Below are 19613 nucleotides of genomic sequence, written 5' to 3'. Positions count from 1 at the left end.
TATTAGACTGCCATACACTTTAAAAATCATGAGACCCACCTGGGACTTGGGGCTTCTCCCCTCACCTCTTTCTCCAGCCAGTGACCGCTGGCTAAAGCCATCTTGTTGGTTTGACTTCTTGGTTTTGTTGCTGTCTTTGTTTCATTGAAGCCGCTCTGAGCCACAGATGAGTGTCAGACCACAGTCCGACAGCTGTCTCTTCTGTCTCTGAGTGTCAGCTTACAGGTAACAACATACACTCTCCTCTGCAGGTGCCCTGTTGCCCAGCAACGCGTCCGAAACACACTGCCCACTGGGGCAGGTCAGCATTTAATAGGACGGAGTGAGAACATTGAGAAAAGAGGAAAATCAATCTTGGTTGCTGTCGTTGTTGCTTTGACAGAATAAAAAGAATGTATTCACAGTAAAAGTACATATGCATTATCAGCTTCACGTAGTACCACATTAGGCCTACACGTGTAGCATGATATAATGTAGCCTATATATGATAAGTGGGCTAGTAGCAGAAACTAACAATGATAGAATCAGTTTTATAATAGTTCAGGATTTTAAAGCTGCTGTGCTGTAAAGCAGAAGTTTATAATAGATTAAAAGTTTTGAATCCATGGCGGTCTAGTGGCTGTTACGGTTGCACAGCAAGTGGGGCCGGGGTTCGATTCCCGGGCTAGACGGGCCTTCCCTGTGTCAGTGTGGGGTTCCCTCTGGGGTTCTCTGGCTTCCTTCCTCAGTCCAAAGAGATGCAGCCTATAGGTTTATTGATGACTCTAAATTGCCCATAGGTGTGAATGTCAGCTGGGATCAGCTTCAGCCCCCCCCCCCCCAACAGGATAAGCAGTTAAAGATAATGGATGGAATCATTTTTAGCAGATCTAATGAATGTGATAAGCAAGACCCTTCTCCCCTACTTAGCCTATCCATCTCATGTGGACTGTGGACACCGTGATGCTCTCATCTCTGTTGACACTGTCTCACATCTGATTTGTTTATTCAAATGTGATCACAGCTCATTACTGCCTGCCTCTGAGGCTTTTATTACTGCTCATATGGCTGTCTCACTATTCACAGCACGTTAAACCTATTATTATTAATACTATCATTATTATTAGCGTATTAGTATCCATTGTTCTCACTGGGTAGCACGAGGCACTGTAAATGTAAATAGCAGGGGCTTTATTTCCCACCCAGACCTTTAAAAACATATATGACCTTGTTTTCATTTCCACTGCTTGCTTGCCTCTCCTGTGACCTCATAGGGATTAAGCAGAGGTTTACAAAAAAGGTGACATCATTATAATATTATTCTTATTGTCAATGAACTGAAACTGGAAACTGAAATGTTTCTAGAATCAAACGCTGATCTCTAAAACGTCTCGTTCAGCGTCTATTGATGATGTAAGTCGACTGGTCACGTTCCCCACCGTCACCACTCTTTTTTTATCATGTTTTATTCATATACACGCGCACGCTCATGCAACCAACAACCTCAGCCGCCGACACGTGATATACACGGTCTGTTAAGGTCCGTGTGCCACTGTCAAACCAATCGGAATACAGTTCATTTTTCAAAGTAAAAAACATAGTTTGACAATTTCGTAAACACACATTTTTAGATAAATGGTAATATACTTGATATGAATGAATGGCGTGTTTTAATAGGGTTAATATTTGTTATAGTAAAAGAAAGGGAGTACTTTAGGCATATTTTTTTACGTAGCACTTTTATTGTGAGGGCAATATCTTATTTCCGGTCTGGTACTCGTTCTGTCTGCCCATTTTGAGATAACGAGCCGATCCCCGGGGCTCCTGGTCCAAAGGATGCTACCTACAGACTCCTTCGTGTTGTCATTCCGTTAATTGACCTTATCTATACTGTTCATGTTCTCGGGGTTTATAAATCAAACGCACCATGCACGTGTATGTTTTCTGTGACGTCTAGGCCAAGAACCAGTTCAGGTCTTAAAAAACTCGGAATAATCCAATCGGACCGCATTTGCAGTCGGTGAGACAGGAAGTAGAGCGATTTGACTTTCAAAATAAATATTAATGTTAAGAAAAGAGGGGGAAACGAAGGATGAGGTTAATACTACATTAGTTATCAGGTAGTAGTCGATTAGTTGCGTAACACTTACGATTCTAGTTAGTGAATATAAATAAATCCCTGAATTTTGGACCATATACACAACATATATACACAACACATTTCTACCTGTGATGTAACCTGTAACTTGTACTTTTAGTCTTTACAAACCCGTTAATGCGTTCATAAAAAATATTTAAAATCCCTTAATACATTACAATCCATTAACTTAGGATAGTAAGCAACTTGATTTAGATTCTGATAAAGTTTCAGGGGTAGATTTATCATTTATTAAGGTTACTTTAGGCGATTGCTCTTCCACAGAGTCAGTTGCCACAGAGACATATTGAGGGAAACTGCAAATTAGGTAGGCTATATTCAATTTTAGAAATGCTTGGAAAATGTTGGCCTCTTGATTGCAAATTTGGATTTTATTAATATGGAATTTGGTCAAAATAAGTTAGATAAATCAAATGGCGCTTTTAATTTGAAAAGACGCTGAACACAAACCGGAAACACTGTCATGTTTGTGTCAAACTTGATGGTGTGAGTGAGCGCGTACAGGCGAACTGCGGACTGACCTATCGGCGGATCTAAAGCGAGACATTGTGGACAATAACGCCATCTCAACACGGTTAATATTACTCTTATCTACCGTTAGCTCGGTTTAGCCTCTTCGGGGCTACATAAGGACGAACCCTGGAAGAACCTGGAGAACCGCGGATATCTACGCGGCATGGATGCTTCGTGACCCGCGGCAGGTGTGAAGAGATGCCGGGGGAGCAGCCGGCGGGAACCGGGCGGGTGGTGCTCGTTAAGAAGATCATCATGAAGGACGGAGCTGCGGTGGGTGGATATGAACCGGCATTTTATTCATATTATATTAATTACCCATCAACCTGTACGGATAGTTTATCCTACATTAATCCAGGAGATGTTATATATATATATATATATATATTATAATTCTGTAGCCTGTTATTATGTCCATACATTTAGAATAGGCTGTAATTTCTGCTAAAAAAACAGCAACAAAAACGGTCAGTGTGCGTATGACATAACAGGATATTAAAACATATGACGTATGGCTCCTTTATAAATTCAGTGGTCATTTAAAAAGCAGACAACACAAATAACCATAAATAGCATCACTTCACATTAAGATGCTCGAAACAGCCCCAAAGATAATCTATATTGACGGTTACTAGACACAATGTTGGAGATGATCAAATGAATGGACACTACAGAGAATATGAGCCGAACCGAGCAGCTCGGGTCCAAAATGGCTGTGTTTTGTCGGATGGAGATAAGTGTGTGTGTGTGTGTGTGTGTGTGTGTGTGTGTGTGTGTGTGTGTGTGTGTGTGTGTGTGTGTGTGTGTGTGTGTGTGTGTGTGTGTGTGTGTGTGTGTGCGCGCGGGTTTAATGTGGTCCACAGACAGCTCAGCTTAGTGTGAGGATGATGGATCCGTTATCTGTTACGTAACAGCCTGAGATACAGCGAGGCCTCATCCAAACCCTCCCCAGCCTCCACGGCTCCGTCAGCGTCCATGACAACAATTTCATTATTTTAACACCACCCATAAAACAATAAATTAAGAAAAACGTAGTTTGCATTTAACTTAAACAGAGACTTAGTATTAAAATGGCATTGTGTCTCAAATATGGCATGTTGTGTTGTTACCACATCTGGCAAAAACAGTGTGTGGTTCTTGCTGCTTTTTGATATAATTTTTTATATAACAGGAGACATCCTGATTGGCTTTTTTTCTCTCTTTTTTTTCTTTTACATTTCCAGGCTTTGCATTGATTGAACAATAATGGATCCATTGGAAAAATGAATGAATGAAAATATTTGTTAGTTGCAGCAAGGCAAGAAATAAGATTATAAAACATAAAGAGGCCTAATATTATACTACCCTGAATTCAAAATGGACTATACTCTAAATATACACCAGGTAGAGCTGAAACATATAGTAGTGATTGTTTATTTATTGTATATATTTTGAAATCAGATCAGATCAAATTGAATCATTGATCATTGATAATCATTGAAATATTTTTTGCATTAAAATTCCCTGCACTTCTGAAAAGCAAAGATTTACAGATTTATTTTTATATTGTAATAGAAATATATGAATAGTTTTTAATTAAATTGTGGGGGGGGGGGGGGTAACATCAGCTACGTCATAGCCTCCAGGGTAACATCAGCTACATCATAGCTTACAGGGTAAAGTCAGCTACGTCATAGCTTAGAGGGTAACGTCAGCTACGTCATAGCCTCCAACATAACCTCAGCTACGTCATAGCCTACAGGGTAACCTCAGCTACGTCATAGCCTACAGGGTAACATCAGCTACGTCATAGCCTACAGGGTAACATTAGCTACGTCATAGCCTACAGGGTAACATCAGCTACGTCATAGCCTACAACATAACATCAGCTACGTCAGCCTACAGGGTAACCTCAGCTACGTCAGAGCCTACAGGGTAACGTCACCTACGTCATAGCCTCCAGGGTAACATCAGCTACGTCAGAGCCTACAGGGTAACGTCAGCTACGTCATAGCCTACAGGGTAACCTCTGCTACGTCAGAGCCTACAGGGTAACGTCAGCTACGTCATAGCCTACAGGGTAACATCAGCTACGTCAGAGCCTACAGGGTAACATTAGCTATGTCAGAGCCTACAACATAACATCAGCTACGTCATAGCCTATAGGGTAACCTCTGCTACGTCAGAGCCTACAGGGTAATGTCAGCTACGTCATAGCCTCCAGGGTAACATCAGCTACGTCAGAGCCTACAGGGTAACGTCAGCTACGTCATAGCCTACAGGGTAACCTCTGCTACGTCAGAGCCTACAGGGTAACGTCAGCTACGTCATAGGCTACAGGGTAACATCAGCTACGTCAAAGCCTACAGGGTAATGTCAGCTACGTCATAGGCTACAGGGTAACCTCAGCTACGTCATAGCCTCCAGGGTAACGTCAGCTACGTCATAGCCTACAGGGTAACATCAGCTACGTCATAGCCTCCAGGGTAACGTCAGCTACATCATAGCCTCCAACGTAACGTCAGCTACGTCATAGCCTCCAACATAACCTCAGCTACGTCATAGCCTCCAGGGTAACGTCAGCTACGTCATAGCCTCCAGGGTAACTACGTCATAGCCTCCAACATAACATCAGCTACGTCATAGCCTCCAGGGTAACGTCAGCTACGTCAGCCTACAGGGTAACCTCTGCTACGTCAGAGCCTACAGGGTAACGTCAGCTACGTCATAGCCTACAGGGTAACATCAGCTACGTCAGAGCCTACAGGGTAACGTCAGCTACGTCATAGCCTACAGGGTAACCTCCGCTACGTCAGAGCCTACAGGGTAACGTCAGCTCCGTCATAGCTTACAGGGTAAAGTCAGCTACGTCATAGCCTCTAACATAACCTCAGCTACGTCATAGCCTACAGGGTAACCTCAGCTACGTCATAGCCTACAGGGTAACATCAGCTATGTCATAGCCTCCAGGGTAAAGTCAGCTACGGCATAGCCTCCAACATATCCTCAGCTACGTCATAGCCTCCAGGGTAACGTCAGCTACGTCATAGCCTACAGGGTAACATCAGCTACGTCATAGCCTCCAACATAACCTCAGCTAGATCATAGCCTACAGGGTAACATCAGCTACGTCATAGCCTCCAACATAACCTCAGCTAGATCATAGCCTACAGGGTAACATCAGCTACGTCATAGCTTACAGGGTAACATCAGCTACGTCATAGCCTCCAGGGTAACGTCAGCTACGTCATAGCCTCCAACGTAACATCAGCTACGTCATAGCCTCCAGGGTAACTTCAGCTACGTCATAGCCTCCAGGGTAACGTCAGCTACGTCATAGCCTCCAACGTAACATCAGCTACGTCATAGCCTCTAACATAACCTCAGCTACATCATAGCCTACAGGGTAACATCAGCTACGTCATAGCTTACAGGGTAACATCAGCTACGTCATAGCCTACAGGGTAACGTCAGCTACGTCATAGCCTACAGGGTAACGTCAGCTACGTCAAAGCCTACAGGGTAATGTCAGCTACGTCATAGGCTACAGGGTAACCTCAGCTACGTCATAGCCTCCAGGGTAACGTCAGCTACGTCATAGCCTACAGGGTAACATCAGCTACGTCATAGCCTCCAGGGTAACGTCAGCTACGTCATAGCCTCCAACGTAACGTCAGCTACGTCATAGCCTCCAACATAACCTCAGCTACGTCATAGCCTCCAGGGTAACGTCAGCTACGTCATAGCCTCCAGGGTAACTACGTCATAGCCTCCAACATAACATCAGCTACGTCATAGCCTCCAGGGTAACGTCAGCTACGTCATAGCCTCCAACGTAACATCAGCTACGTCATAGCCTTCAGGGTAACGTCAGCTACGTCATAGCCTCCAACGTAACATCAGCTACGTCATAGCCTTCAGGGTAACTTCAGCTACGTCATAGCCTCCAGGGTAACGTCAGCTACGTCATAGCCTCCAACGTAACATCAGCTACGTCATAGCCTCCAACATAACCTCAGCTACATCATAGCCTACAGGGTAACATCAGCTACGTCATAGCTTACAGGGTAACATCAGCTATGTCATAGCCTCCAACATAACCTCAGCTACGTCATAGCCTCCAGGGTAACTTTAGCTACGTCATAGCCTCCAGGGTAACGTCAGCTACGTCATAGCCTCCAACGTAACATCAGCTACGTCATAGCCTTCAGGGTAACGTCAGCTACGTCATAGCCTCCAACATAACATCAGCTACGTCATAGCCTCCAACGTAACATCAGCTACGTCATAGCCTCCAGGGTAACGTCAGCTACGTCATAGCCTCCAACGTAACATCAGCTACGTCATAGCCTCCAACATAACCTCAGCTACATCATAGCCTACAGGGTAACATCAGCTACGTCATAGCTTACAGGGTAACATCAGCTACGTCATAGCCTCCAACATAACCTCAGCTACGTCATAGCCTCCAGGGTAACGTCAGCTACGTCATAGCCTCCAACGTAACGTCAGCTACGTCATAGCCTCCAACATAACCTCAGCTACGTCACAGCGTACAGGGTAACTTCAGCTACGTCATAGCCTCCAGGGTAACTTCAGGTATGTAAATCATGGGATCACCGAAGTCAGTAGGGTTCATCCTCTTGGAACAATAAATAAATGCATAACATTTCATGGCAATCTATCCAATAGCTGCAGAAATAAAGCAAATCCTCACATTGGAGAAGCTGGAAAGTTACTATTTTTATTAGTATTCCTTTACAAATGACAAGAGATTCAGCAATTATTAAAATCATAGGTGACTGATATTCTGTCCATGAATTTTTCATTTACCCTGATCATCACAACAGTGGACAATAACAAATGCATCACTTGCTGTTATTTTGTTCACAGAAGGAGATCCATCATTCACCATTTTCGTTATATCAGGATTATTTAGACAAGTCATTGTATTGTAATGTTTTTTAAATTTAAATAAATAAAAGGTATCAGCTGTGTTGAGGTATAAAAGGCAACCAGAAACTCAAGATATAACGGAGATCTTCATCCCACTAATGAACTTCCTCTCAACAGGAGAGCGGCAAAGAATAACTCATTATCTAAAATATCACACAATCTGAATCTGTGTTAGTGGAAGCTGTAATTATTCAGGCTAAAGATAGTAAATATCCACATGACCACCTGAATCCTGTGTATCCATGTCGGTACGCTGACAATCATTTCCTGTGTGGCGCTCCACTTTTATACTATTTCAATCAGCCAAAATGTTTAACTGTTAGAAAATGTGTTTATTTCCTAACCTGCTAACAATTGCCTGTAAACCTTAATATAGTGGCATTATGCAAAGGTTAAAATCTGCATGTTTTTATATGTTCTTCTGTGTGTTTATTAGACTCTTGTTTAAACAATGATCTTTTGCTTGAAAATGAATGAATGTTGAGTCTAACCCTTTCACAATATCGAAGTTTGCTTGTTAGTTATCTGGGTTTGATTTCTGGATGACACTGCCCGTTAAAGCCATACAACGCTGGGTCCGATATATAATTCCTAGTAAAAATGTTGTGCTCATTAATATTCCGCCCAGCTACAATGCACATTAAGTCTGAGTCATATTCTCACTGGTCAGCAATGGCCCAAGCCCTAGCGACGATGACGATATTTCGCTTTTTATGCTTTTTGACAAAAGAATTGAAAGTTTTGAGACAACAAGAGGACGGGGAGTTTCAGCGACTGACATTGTGTGTTGTTTTTTTTGATCTATAACAAGGATTAATAAAATAATTCATGCACATCCTACAATACCCATAATTCAGTCTGATACCACCTTTCTTTAGGCTGCATGGAAACAACCGCATCTTTTAAAGTCCTCCCACTCAGCAGGCTTTCTGTTGTCACTTTGTAGTTTCCAGGTCCAAGCCGAGGGAACCGTTAGGATGTCATTGTGATGTCATCAGGAGGATTTTTTATTTTTTTGCAAAAAAAATAAAGTAGTACATCCAGACGAACGACTGAAACCATGATGATAAACTGATCGTCGTGTGTAAAATAGGTGGAGTGGCCCTTTAGTTGAAATGTGTCTGTGTGTGTTTCAGCTCCAGCAGGGCATCGGCAGGCCCAGTGTGTATCACGCCGTGGTGGTGATCTTCCTGGAGTTCTTCGCCTGGGGATTGCTCACCACGCCCATGCTCACTGTGAGTACCACTGTGTGGTGAAGGGGGGGGGGGGTCTGCATTGAGCTTAAAAGTAGATCTGGATATGAATGATGTTTGGTGAGATTTTAGTTTTGGTGATCCAGATATTTCCTGATTTAACCAGGACTTTGTTTATGGTGCTTTTTGAGTACAGTGCCTTTATTATAGTAACTGATTCGTCCAGGTATAACAGACTGTCTCTGATAGTCATCCATAGTGCATGCAGCCACAGGTACAGAGGTAACTTTAGTCTGGAGTTGGGGGTGTCACTGCACTGAACCCACAGGAGGATAGCAGTTTTTTTTGTTTTTTTTGCTTTAACTGTGAAATCTGCTAGTTTTAGTGATCATCGTTGTTGTGGCTTCTCTTCGTAGGTTTTACACGAAACGTTTCCCCAGCACACGTTCCTGATGAACGGCCTCATTCAGGGCGTGAAGGTAAGAACTTCAACACTTACTCATACTATAGATACCGATACATTTTAAAAGAGAACTTTAGAGACACTTCAGCTGGCGATGATTGTTTACTTTGCCACTGACTCCGCCTCTCCACGTCAAGGGTCTGCTGTCCTTCATGTCTGCTCCTCTGATCGGCGCGTTGTCGGACGTGTGGGGCAGGCGGACCTTCCTCTTGGTCACCGTCTTCTTCACCTGCGCTCCGATCCCTCTGATGAGGCTCAGCCCCTGGTAGGACCCACAATCATGATCAATGTCAGAGTGAGATAGAGGTACAGTAGAGCTGTGAAGTCAAAGGGAGACACATGGAGAGCCATAGAGGTGTGTTATGAACTTGGACATCAGAGTTCTAATGAGGAAGTGACTTTAACTTGCGTTCTTTCTAATGGCCATCAGGGGGCGACTCCTCTGGTTGTATAGAAGTCTATGAGAAAATGACTCTACTTCTCTCTTGATTTATTACCTCAGTAAACATTGTAAACATGAGTTTATGGTCTCAATCTCTAGTTTCAAGTCTTCTTCAATACAGCATGATGTTCATTTAGTAAATTATGGTCCATTTAGAGTCAAACAGACCATAAAGCGGAGTATGCTTTAGGGCGGGGCTACTGTGATTGACAGGTCGCTGCCACAGCGTTTTCATCTTCGGACTTTAACCCTTTCACAGTGTGTTTTCAGTTCAGGACATTTTTGTCGTCTGAAAAATATCTTATTCAGCATTCGGTTGTACTTAGCTCCGCCCTCTCGTTTCAGTTCCGGTTGCAAAAAACCAAGATGGCGACGGCAGAGTTAGATTAATTTATTCAAGTTGATTTAAAGCAACTGAGTGTAGAATTTAAAAGGAATATATTATTGATAGCTATGTTTTAGTTTTAGTGTGTAAACACCTGAATCCTACACGCGGCTCCTTTAATTTAAAATGACTAAAGATAATTTAATCAGATGAATCACTTTATTCAAATTAAGGATTTTGTTTAAGGATTAAAAAAACATTTTAAGGTGGTGATATATGAATGTAAACCAAAAGAAAGACATTGGGTACAGCGCTAGCATGGCCCAACATGGATGTTGGATGCTCAACGTCTGGCTCACAGTTCATCCCAAAGGGGTTGGATGAGGTAGAGGTCAAGTTATTCTGTGCAGGCCAGTGAAGTTCCTCCACACTGGGGGAACCCTTTCTTTTCTGGCTGAGGTATAAAAGTTGGTTCAGAAGTACAAGTTCTCTTTTGCACTGTTAAGCGTTTCTCTCTGACCCTCTCTGTAGGTGGTACTTCGCCATGATCTCCATGTCCGGAGCCTTCTCTGTCACCTTCTCCGTCATCTTCGCCTACGTTGCCGATGTGACGGATGAAAGAGAGAGGAGCACAGCCTACGGCCTGGTAAGGGCTCCTGTGTGGTGTGTTGTCAAATTAGATGTATACATCTTAAAAGATGAGCCTGTTTTTGTCCAGTGCTTTAAAAGCCTGTTTAAAGGCTAAAGCCTGCACGCTGCAAAAAAACAGATTTAACAGTTTCATTTTTCGTTTTCACTGCAGACCAACGCAGGAGGCGGTGTACTGTACACTGCATACCTTCTTCGTCAGTAGTGTGTTTGTGTTCGCCTTTGTGTTCGTTGCCGATTAGCAAATGTTAGCATGCTACTGTAGCACGCTAAACTTAACATGCTAAACATTATACCTGCTAAACATCAGAACATTTGAACATTTCCTCGAGGGAACATAAGTCCTAACCCCCGTTGACATACAAGCGTATTAGCATTCTGACATTAGCATTTAGCTCAAAGCACTGCCTTATAGCTGCTATCTTGGCTATTTAAACTCTTTTTTGATTGACAAGGTTAGACAATGTGTTTACGAACTGGATCACATTAGACAGGTTTCATTAGCCTCTGTCGTTATTGTAATGACTGTAATGATATGGAGCTCTGTCTACGTCACAGAAAAAAACGCTAAAATTTGGCTTCAACAAATGAAGTGCAGCCTTTACTGTGTTTTTCCGGCATTTAACATCCATCGTCTCTCTCTGTCTCCGTCCCCCTCCGTCCCCCGTCCCCCCCCCCCTCGACCCCTAGGTGTCAGCTACATTCGCGGCCAGCCTGGTAACGAGTCCGGCTATCGGGGCGTACCTGTCGGCCTGGTACGGGGACAACCTGGTGGTCCTGGTGGCCACGCTGGTCGCCCTGGCCGACATCTGCTTCATCCTGCTGGCCGTGCCCGAGTCTCTGCCGGACAAGATGAGGCTCAACACCTGGGGGGCGCCCATATCCTGGGAGCAGGCTGATCCCTTCACCGTCAGTAACCAACAACTTACAATACAGTATCTGATTGGTTGATTTGTTGTGTTTTAAAAGTATATAGTGGATGTGAGCCAGATTTCATTCCATAGACTGTAACCTTGACTCTTTCAGTATTAACTAACAGTAGCTGTGTTGTATTTCCTGTCTCTCTCTCCTTCAGTCTCTGAGGAAGGTGGGTCAGGACCCGACAGTCTTACTGATCTGCATCACTGTGTTCCTGTCTTACCTGCCGGAGGCCGGACAGTACTCCAGCTTCTTCCTCTACCTGAGACAGGTGAGACACTCTGCTGCCTAATGCAGTGTTTCCTTAAGAACACTAGCATTAGGGGGGCGACCGGGGCAAACGGGGGGGGGGGGCGACCATGACTGCGACCGTGGCTCACTGGCTTAAGAGGGTTGTCTGGTAACCGCAGGGTCAACGGTTCGATCCTCGACTGGGACGTGCCACGTGTCGCAGTGTCCCTGAGCAAGACACTGAACCCCCGGCTCCCCGGGCGCCTGTCATTGGCAGCCCACTGCTCCCTATATACAGGGATGAGTCAAATGCAGAAGTCAAATTTTGTCAAATGTGTATATGTCTATGACAATAAAAAAAAAAAAAGGGTTTCATTACTGCAAGTACTAACCATATTAATGCCGTTGTTAGTACAACTGCTTTTTAAAGTCAATAAGTGTGAAATTAAAAGATTTTTGTGGCACTTGCGCTATTTGTTTGCACCAATTATTGGGACATAACATCAACAATAGTTTTAATTTGAACTAAACTAAGGTATGTCAAATACTTACTCGATTTAATACGTTATTAAACTTAAACATAAGAAAGTTGCCTGGTAAGGACAACTTTTTATCTCAGTGTACACACTTTAATACAACTTTTCAACAGCAAAACTCCCTCAATGTGGAAAACAGCTCTGCTGTGGTGGACAACCGTAACATTTTGTTAAATAAGCTTTCCATTAGTTTTGATAATTCTGGTTGAAATCATCTTCCTGGTAAAGCTCAGACCTGCAAGTTGCATGTCGTTCGAAATCCATATTGCACTGGTGCATGCCGGCCAAGCCTTTTATGAACGTCCTTTACACATATGCTGAAATGTCCGTATGTATGGCAGAAAGAGTTTAACGTTGTGTCTTTGTGTGCATGAAGTAAGGTTAACAATGGGCTTTTTAGAAAGTAGCAAATAAACAAATGTCTGTCTGTCTGTCCCTCCAGGTCATAAACTTCTCCTCCACCACCATCGCTGTGTTTATTGGAGTGGTGGGCATTCTGTCCATCGTAGCACAGGTAACACACACACACACACACACACTGCAGAGCATGAAGAGGATAAACCCAATTCACGCTCGGCATTTCTAGTGTCACAAATCTGGACTTAATTTAGATGTCATTTTATACAACTTTACTTACATGTAGCGATATAAAGTATGCGTCTTCATTCGTCTCATTACAATTCTACTAGCATCTGTCTTCAGTTTCCTGCAATACATGCAAAAGAAGAATAACTCTGCACGTTAGCAGTTTAGATAACAGAAAGACTGTTTAGCTAGTTGTTGATTTCACACAAACACATGAAGGACGTGTGATCCGAATGTTTTAGATGAATATATAATATGTGACAAACCGCTTATATGAAAAGTGTCATCACATGTGCTCATACTAGCAGCTTTTACTACCTTGTAATGAATTAGACATGTTTCTTACATAAGTACAAGGCTTGTACAAACTATTTGTAAGAATCCGCTCCTCTGCCTCTCCCTCCTCAGACTCTCCTCCTCACACTGCTGATGAGGACTCTGGGTAATAAAAACACCGTTCTGTTGGGGTTGGGCTTCCAGATCCTCCAGCTGGCCTGGTACGGCTTCGGATCAGAGCCATGGTGAGATCGGATGCTAACCCCCTACTCTAATGTCATCAAGAAGCCAAATAGAGCGAGTAGAGTTGTATATTAAAATAGAGGACATGGTTAGGAATCTGACGTGATCAGTACAGATACCTAATATCCTAAACATTGTTTATTGGCCCTGACCGGATAATCAGACTGATGTTTTTGTTGATTGACATGTTTGTCTGTGGAGGAGTGACGTAGAGACGCCGTATACGTCTCTGGTAGCAGCAGCAACCTGTCAATCACAGTAAGCCCGCCCTAAAGCACACTCTGCTTTATGGTCTGTTTGACTCTAAATGGACCATCGTTTACTAAATGAACATCATGATGTATTGAAGAAGACTTGAAACTAGAGATTGAGACCATAAGCTCATGTTTACAATGTTTACTGAGGTAATAAATCAGTTTAGGACAGTTTTTGTATTAAAACAAGAACTCTGTAAACTGAGTCTTAAATGTATGCTTAATGGTTGCGTAGTGCTGATATCATGCTAACAGAGTGAGGCTGAAGCTATGTTATTTCATTCTAACACAACCCAGTCCGGCTGCTTATCTTACATAGTTTGTATATTTTCAAACAGAACGTTGCATGCCTTTTAGGATCAGGACTTACCGTTGTGGATGAAAGGTTACGCTGTCTTGGTGATGTTATCCAGCACAGAGCAGAACAGAGCTGCTAATGCTAGCAGCTAACGCTAGCCTACACTAGCATTCAGTTAGTTGATGATGTACTAACTCTTAGTTACAGTTACTACTGCAGTACGGGAGCTAACTGTAGATCCATGTGCACGGATTCAGCATGGAGAGAACTCTTGACAGGCTACAGTAATGTTAGCTCTGATTGGACGATCTCCATTCGGGGGAGGGGTTTAGCAGTCAATCGATTCAACATTGCCATAAAATATATTTTGTCGAAAGATTAATCACAATTTATCTAAAACAAATGTATATACGAAATATCAAACCGATGTCAGATGGACGAAATCACAAAAAGATCAGACATATACACTTTTAACTGTGTGTGTGTGTGTGTGTGTGTGTGTGTGTGTGTGTGTGTGTGTGTGTGTGTGTGTGTGTGTGTGTGTGTGTGTGTGTGTCAACAGGATGATCTGGGCAGCTGGTGCTGTAGCAGCGATGTCCTCCATCACCTTCCCAGCTGTCTCTGCTCTGGTGTCACAGTCTGCTGATCCTGATAAACAAGGTGACAAGAAAATATCTGCTCTCCTCTCATCTGTCTCCTACCCTGTCCTCTGTCTCATCTCCTCTCCTCTGTCTCCTACCCTGTCCTCTGTCTCATCTCCTCTCCTCTGTCTCCTAACCTGTCCTCTGTCTCATCTCCTCTCCTCCCCTCCTCTCCTCTCCTCTCCCCTCCCCCCATCAGATCAATAGATCAGTGTGTTATTATGGATTTCTCTGATGGAACTTTGTATTACTAAACCAGGCAGTGAAATATATCTCCTGGCAGCTAAATACATGATGAGATATATGATATGAGATATGTCAGCAGCAGCATGTCTCCAATAAGACGACCCCCGTCCTCCCCCTGCAGGTGTGGTCCAGGGCATGATCACAGGGATCAGAGGTCTGTGTAACGGTCTGGGTCCGGCTTTGTACGGATTCATCTTCTTCCTCTTCAATGTGGAGCTCAACACCCTGGACCCCATCCAGGGAGAATTCAACGTGGACCCCCTTCCAGTGCAAAGTCCCGCTGAGGTATAGTACACGCTGATGTACACACCAACCCTCTGCACCAGAGGTTCACAACCTTTCTTGCTGATATTCGCTCTAAATAGTTTGAGAGTGGTCTCTATAGAGGCCGATCGCAGGAGCAGATGAGATGACGCCTCAACTGAATTGAAACGTTTACAATGAATACTCTGAACGCCCACGTTAAATGAATATACACACCGTAAATGAACCTAAAGACCGACGTGTCTATCAATGGTAGCTTTAGCGTTAGCTCACTGCAGCCAATGAATGGTGCAGGAAGGAAATCAATGAGTCTCCTGATGTAACGCCGAAGTGGTAAATAATGTTCTAGTTTTATAATGTCGATCTAATAGTCATATTGTGCTGGATGTAGCAGAAACAATGTAAGTATACAGGCAGTGGTGTTTTACACATTAACAGTAAATGTGTGTGAACTGCCCGACTATAGTTCTGGAGGTCTGTCGACTCTGAGATCTCTAGATGTTGTCCTTCTGTCCTCCCTACTGTGCTGTGTATCTCATATTTTTTGGTTTCATGGTTTCATTTGACTCACATTAGCTTTCCTGCTTTGGCCCTGTGTCCACATTGCACCTGTATGTTTATAGTTTTGTCCCCGTGAGCATCAAACGGAGGACGTGCTTCATACCTCGTATGGATGAGCTTGTCACCGCTCATTCTGACAGCTGTAACGTCAGAGCAAAGCGACACGAGGCGTACGATGGTAACAGCACAACACTTACCAGCAACATTCAATGTCCGCCCGGCCGATCTGCTCCGACATTGGCTTTCTTGGTCTGTGTTGTGAGAGCGTATGTCCTAAATGTAGAGCTCAGGATAGACAGACACGGCCAGAACGACTTCCTGCTCAGAAACAGGTGCTTTGTGGACACAGACCCTTAGTCTTCCTCTCATTCATGAAGATGTTTTAATTGTCTGCACCTTGTCCTGCAGCTTCGTCTGCTGAATGAGCGACAAACCTTCAGTTTGCATGTTTAATGGAGAAAATAAGAGCAAACTCTGATCTGCTTTAGTCAGCTGTGCTCCAGATCAGATTGGAGAAAATGAAAGGGGAAATAAAACAGGTCTTTGTTTCTCTCTCTCTCAGCGAGGCCTCATCCCCGGCCCTCCCTTCGTGTTGGGGGCGTGCAGCGTGGTCTTCGCCTTCATCGTCGCCCTCTTCATCCCCGAGAAACCCTCCCGCTTCTCCTCCTCCGCCTCCCACCTGTCCCTCGGCGACAAGCCCCAGCTGGACAGCAAAGAGTCCATGTCCTCGCTGGCCGGCGTCCACATTAACACGCCCCTCCCGGGCAGCGACGAGGAGGCCCCGCCTTCCGCCAGCGACGAGGACTTCGAGCCGCTGCTGCAGGACAGCGTCGTTTGATGGAGGGCGGGGCCTCCCATCGCGGCTCGACCGATCGGCATTCCGTGCTGAACCAGTGACACGTTTTCTTTGCTGCAGGGCAGAACTAGGTGTACTTTTTTTTTGTCAGAAGATGGCGATTGGCAGCAAGAAAGCTCCAATGGCCGTTTGCTTTCGTAGCCGGTGCTACTTCAGCCACCAGGAGCAGAGGATGTAACATCTTGTGAGCGACCAATGGGGATGTTTCTTTCACAAGGGGGCGGGAGCAAAGAGCCGCTAATAAGATGTCGTCCTACAATTTGACAGAAGAGGATTTGACTGCCAGAAAGAGGACGGGGGCCGCCAGGGGACAGCGTGGTTTAAGGGGAAACCATCGTTTGATTGACAAGAGGAGGGACCAATCACGGGTGTGTCCAGGTTTGGGATACGCCCACATAAGATGAGACAGAGAAATATTTTTTGAGGTTTTAACGGAAGGGTTATTGTTCATCTGTAAGCCGTTGATTGTTTTTTTAGTTTTTTTAATGATAAACAATTTTACCTTCAGCTGTATCATTTTGAAGCCGTATTTTAATGCCGTGGTTTATTTCTTATCGGTTATTGTAAAAAATCAAACATGTCTGCAACATATTTACAGCAGCCAAAAACATCAGTGTTGATTTATACTTTTTTTTATTTATTACATCTTTTTTAAAGAAGTTTTTGTTACAGTTTTCTTTTCTTTATTTGGCGGGGTGAAGGTATTTTTATTATTTTTAAGTGTACACTTAAAAAGAATAAGCTAAGCTAGCGATCGCTAACAAGGTGTGAATGTGACGAGCTGATGAAACCCAACAGTAACAGCGTCACAGTATCAATGTTCACGTTTCCTCTTTATGTTTCTTTGACTAACAGAACACCTCCCTGGGTAGATTTCACTTTCACACCTTTTTGTCACTCTACCTCAGATCAGCGTGTCATTTATTTATTTTTGATCTCACTCAACCTGCATCTACTCACCATGTATCACGTTTTATTTTTGATATCACAGTCACTTTATGAATGCTGCTGGCTGCTGGCAGTGGGAGGAACCTCACAGCTGCAACTTTATCTTCAGTCGTCTGAGCATCAAGGTGTTGGAGCCTCATGATTTACGGCTACAGTTTGTTTTTATTCATCATTTCTTAATTCAAAATATAATCTGAAATTTACAAATTAGATACTAGAAAGAAACTAGATTCTCAGATTTAGTCCAACAATAACTTCTGTAATGTTAAGTGGCACTGTCGTACATTTTTCAATATTTAATGACAATATTTAATATTTTCATTGTGACACCAAATGTATGAAAATCCTGTATTTTCAGCCCGGTCTCATTCCCAGTGCATCTATCAGCTGTCACCTATTAATCGCCAACTATTCGGACAATGGATTCATTATTTGGAGTCATTTTTTGGGGGGGGAAACGTTTCCTCTATGACAGTTAACTGGATAATTTTGAGTTTTGCACAAAACAAGACAGTTGAGGACGGACTCTTGGGCTTTTGGAAACACTGATCAACATTTTCACAATTTCCTGACATATTATAGACCCCCCCCCCCAAAAAAAAAAGAATATAAATGAAGAAATGAATCGACAGTGAAAGTAATTGTTAGCTGCAGCCCTGATAAAGTATGAAACGTACGCTACTACCTAACAAACGTAGTTCTAGCCTTTTGGTAAACCTAACCAAGTAGTTTTGTTGCCTAAACCTAAACATGACACCTAGGGGTGCTGACCAAACGTCGGTACCGAGTGGGGCACGAGAGCGCTTTGTATGGTACACACCACATTTGGAGGTACTATGACACAAAGTTGCTCTCTAAATGCACTTTAAATGTCACCATGTGTAGTTTGCACAATGTGTGCATCCTCCAGTATTGTGATCCCATAACCTACTGGTTGTGTCACACATCACTCAGCTTTTCATGGTGTCCTGCTTCCATCTAGTGGCTCTCCAGAATGTAGGATTAGAGATGCCAAGATGGCAGCAGGACACCATGACAGCGTCTGACCCCGGTACACTTCCGGGTCAGCTGGTCATCTGTGTGCTGAGGATGTAATCAGGTCTTTTGTTGCACACGTGAGGTTTTCCCCCCCCCCCGACAGCAGTGACGTTCCTGCGGATGAACTTATACTTGAAGCATCAGACGGAGATTTGTAGGAGAGCTTTAGAGAGGATTCAGGGAGAAACGCCGAAGAGTTGAGCAGAATATAACCGACACAGAGCGCGCACAGTTCTTTACTTTATTACCTTGAAATGTAAACGCACACGCGAATGATATTACACGGTTTGTATAGAAGTGAGATGTTGGGTCGGCTTGTTTTGTTGTGGTTGATGTGAGGGTCCTGCGGAGCTCAGTGGCGCTGAGGCAGTAGGGGTTGGGGGTTCAATTCCCCGGGGCAAACTAATAAGTTCCTTTCTTGTGTTTTTCATACCGGAGTATGTTTACATGCACACTAGTATGTGAGGCTTATTTTATCTTTGGTCGTATTTAAAACATGAGGATGAAGAAACAAAGAGAAACTGTTTGTTTTTTGTATTTTTTGAAAATGTAAGCACATCTGCTTTTTAATTGTTTCTCTAATCTAATCTGATTACCTCTATCATTAATTAAAGATGTCCATAATGACCATAAAGACAAAGTCTACACCAATGCTCTCTCACCAGTACAACTGTTTCTTTGACCAGTGTTTATTTCTTTGTAAACCGGGTTGAGTTTTCTGTAGGTACGATGTTTGTACGAGCAAATACTCCAACAAGTATTGTACTAATGTGTCAGTGTGCATGTGAACACTCGCAGTTATTTAACTGATGACTCCACCCCGCTCGGTTATTCCAGCCGCAGTGAGACTGACTCAACAGTGTAAATATTGTACATGGATTAAATGTTTGTACATGTGAAGACATGAAATGTACATGAGATTCACTGTAAATACAATGTCCGTTGTCTTGTCTGGAAGTGTACCAGCCAGGTGTTGGTTGTTGGAAATTAAAAGAGAACAACACTTGACATCTGCTTGACGAGTTTTTATTTAAAAAATCTAGCGGGTTGTTGTTGTTCCCC

At 43.4% G+C, this 19613-nt stretch overlaps 1 protein-coding gene across 2 annotated transcripts; it reads left to right on the top strand.

Moving 5' to 3' along the window:
- Nucleotides 1–2848: 2848 nt before the first annotated feature.
- LOC142935376 (hippocampus abundant transcript 1 protein-like) lies at nt 2849–19559 on the top strand. 2 transcript variants are annotated; one of them, XM_076079716.1, is made up of 12 exons: nt 2849–2920; nt 8722–8820; nt 9195–9257; nt 9379–9506; nt 10540–10654; nt 11347–11565; nt 11732–11845; nt 12784–12855; nt 13335–13447; nt 14560–14657; nt 15006–15151; nt 16272–19559. In XM_076079716.1, the coding sequence occupies exons 1-12, from the start codon at nt 2849–2851 to the stop codon at nt 16545–16547; spliced, it is 1515 nt and encodes a 504-aa protein (XP_075935831.1). In that variant the 3' UTR covers nt 16548–19559. The 2 variants fall into 2 exon arrangements, with proteins under 2 accessions (XP_075935831.1, XP_075935830.1); XM_076079715.1 differs by having other exon boundaries at nt 15006–15158; nt 16276–19559.
- Nucleotides 19560–19613: the final 54 nt, after the last annotated feature.

The sequence above is a fragment of the Anarhichas minor genome, unplaced genomic scaffold (assembly GCF_050575085.1).
Source record: "Anarhichas minor isolate MPS153535 unplaced genomic scaffold, ASM5057508v1 ptg000073l, whole genome shotgun sequence".
NCBI lineage: Eukaryota > Metazoa > Chordata > Actinopteri > Perciformes > Anarhichadidae > Anarhichas > Anarhichas minor.
Note: the sequence above shows the minus strand (reverse complement) of the source record. Positions and strands in the feature narration are given on the sequence as shown.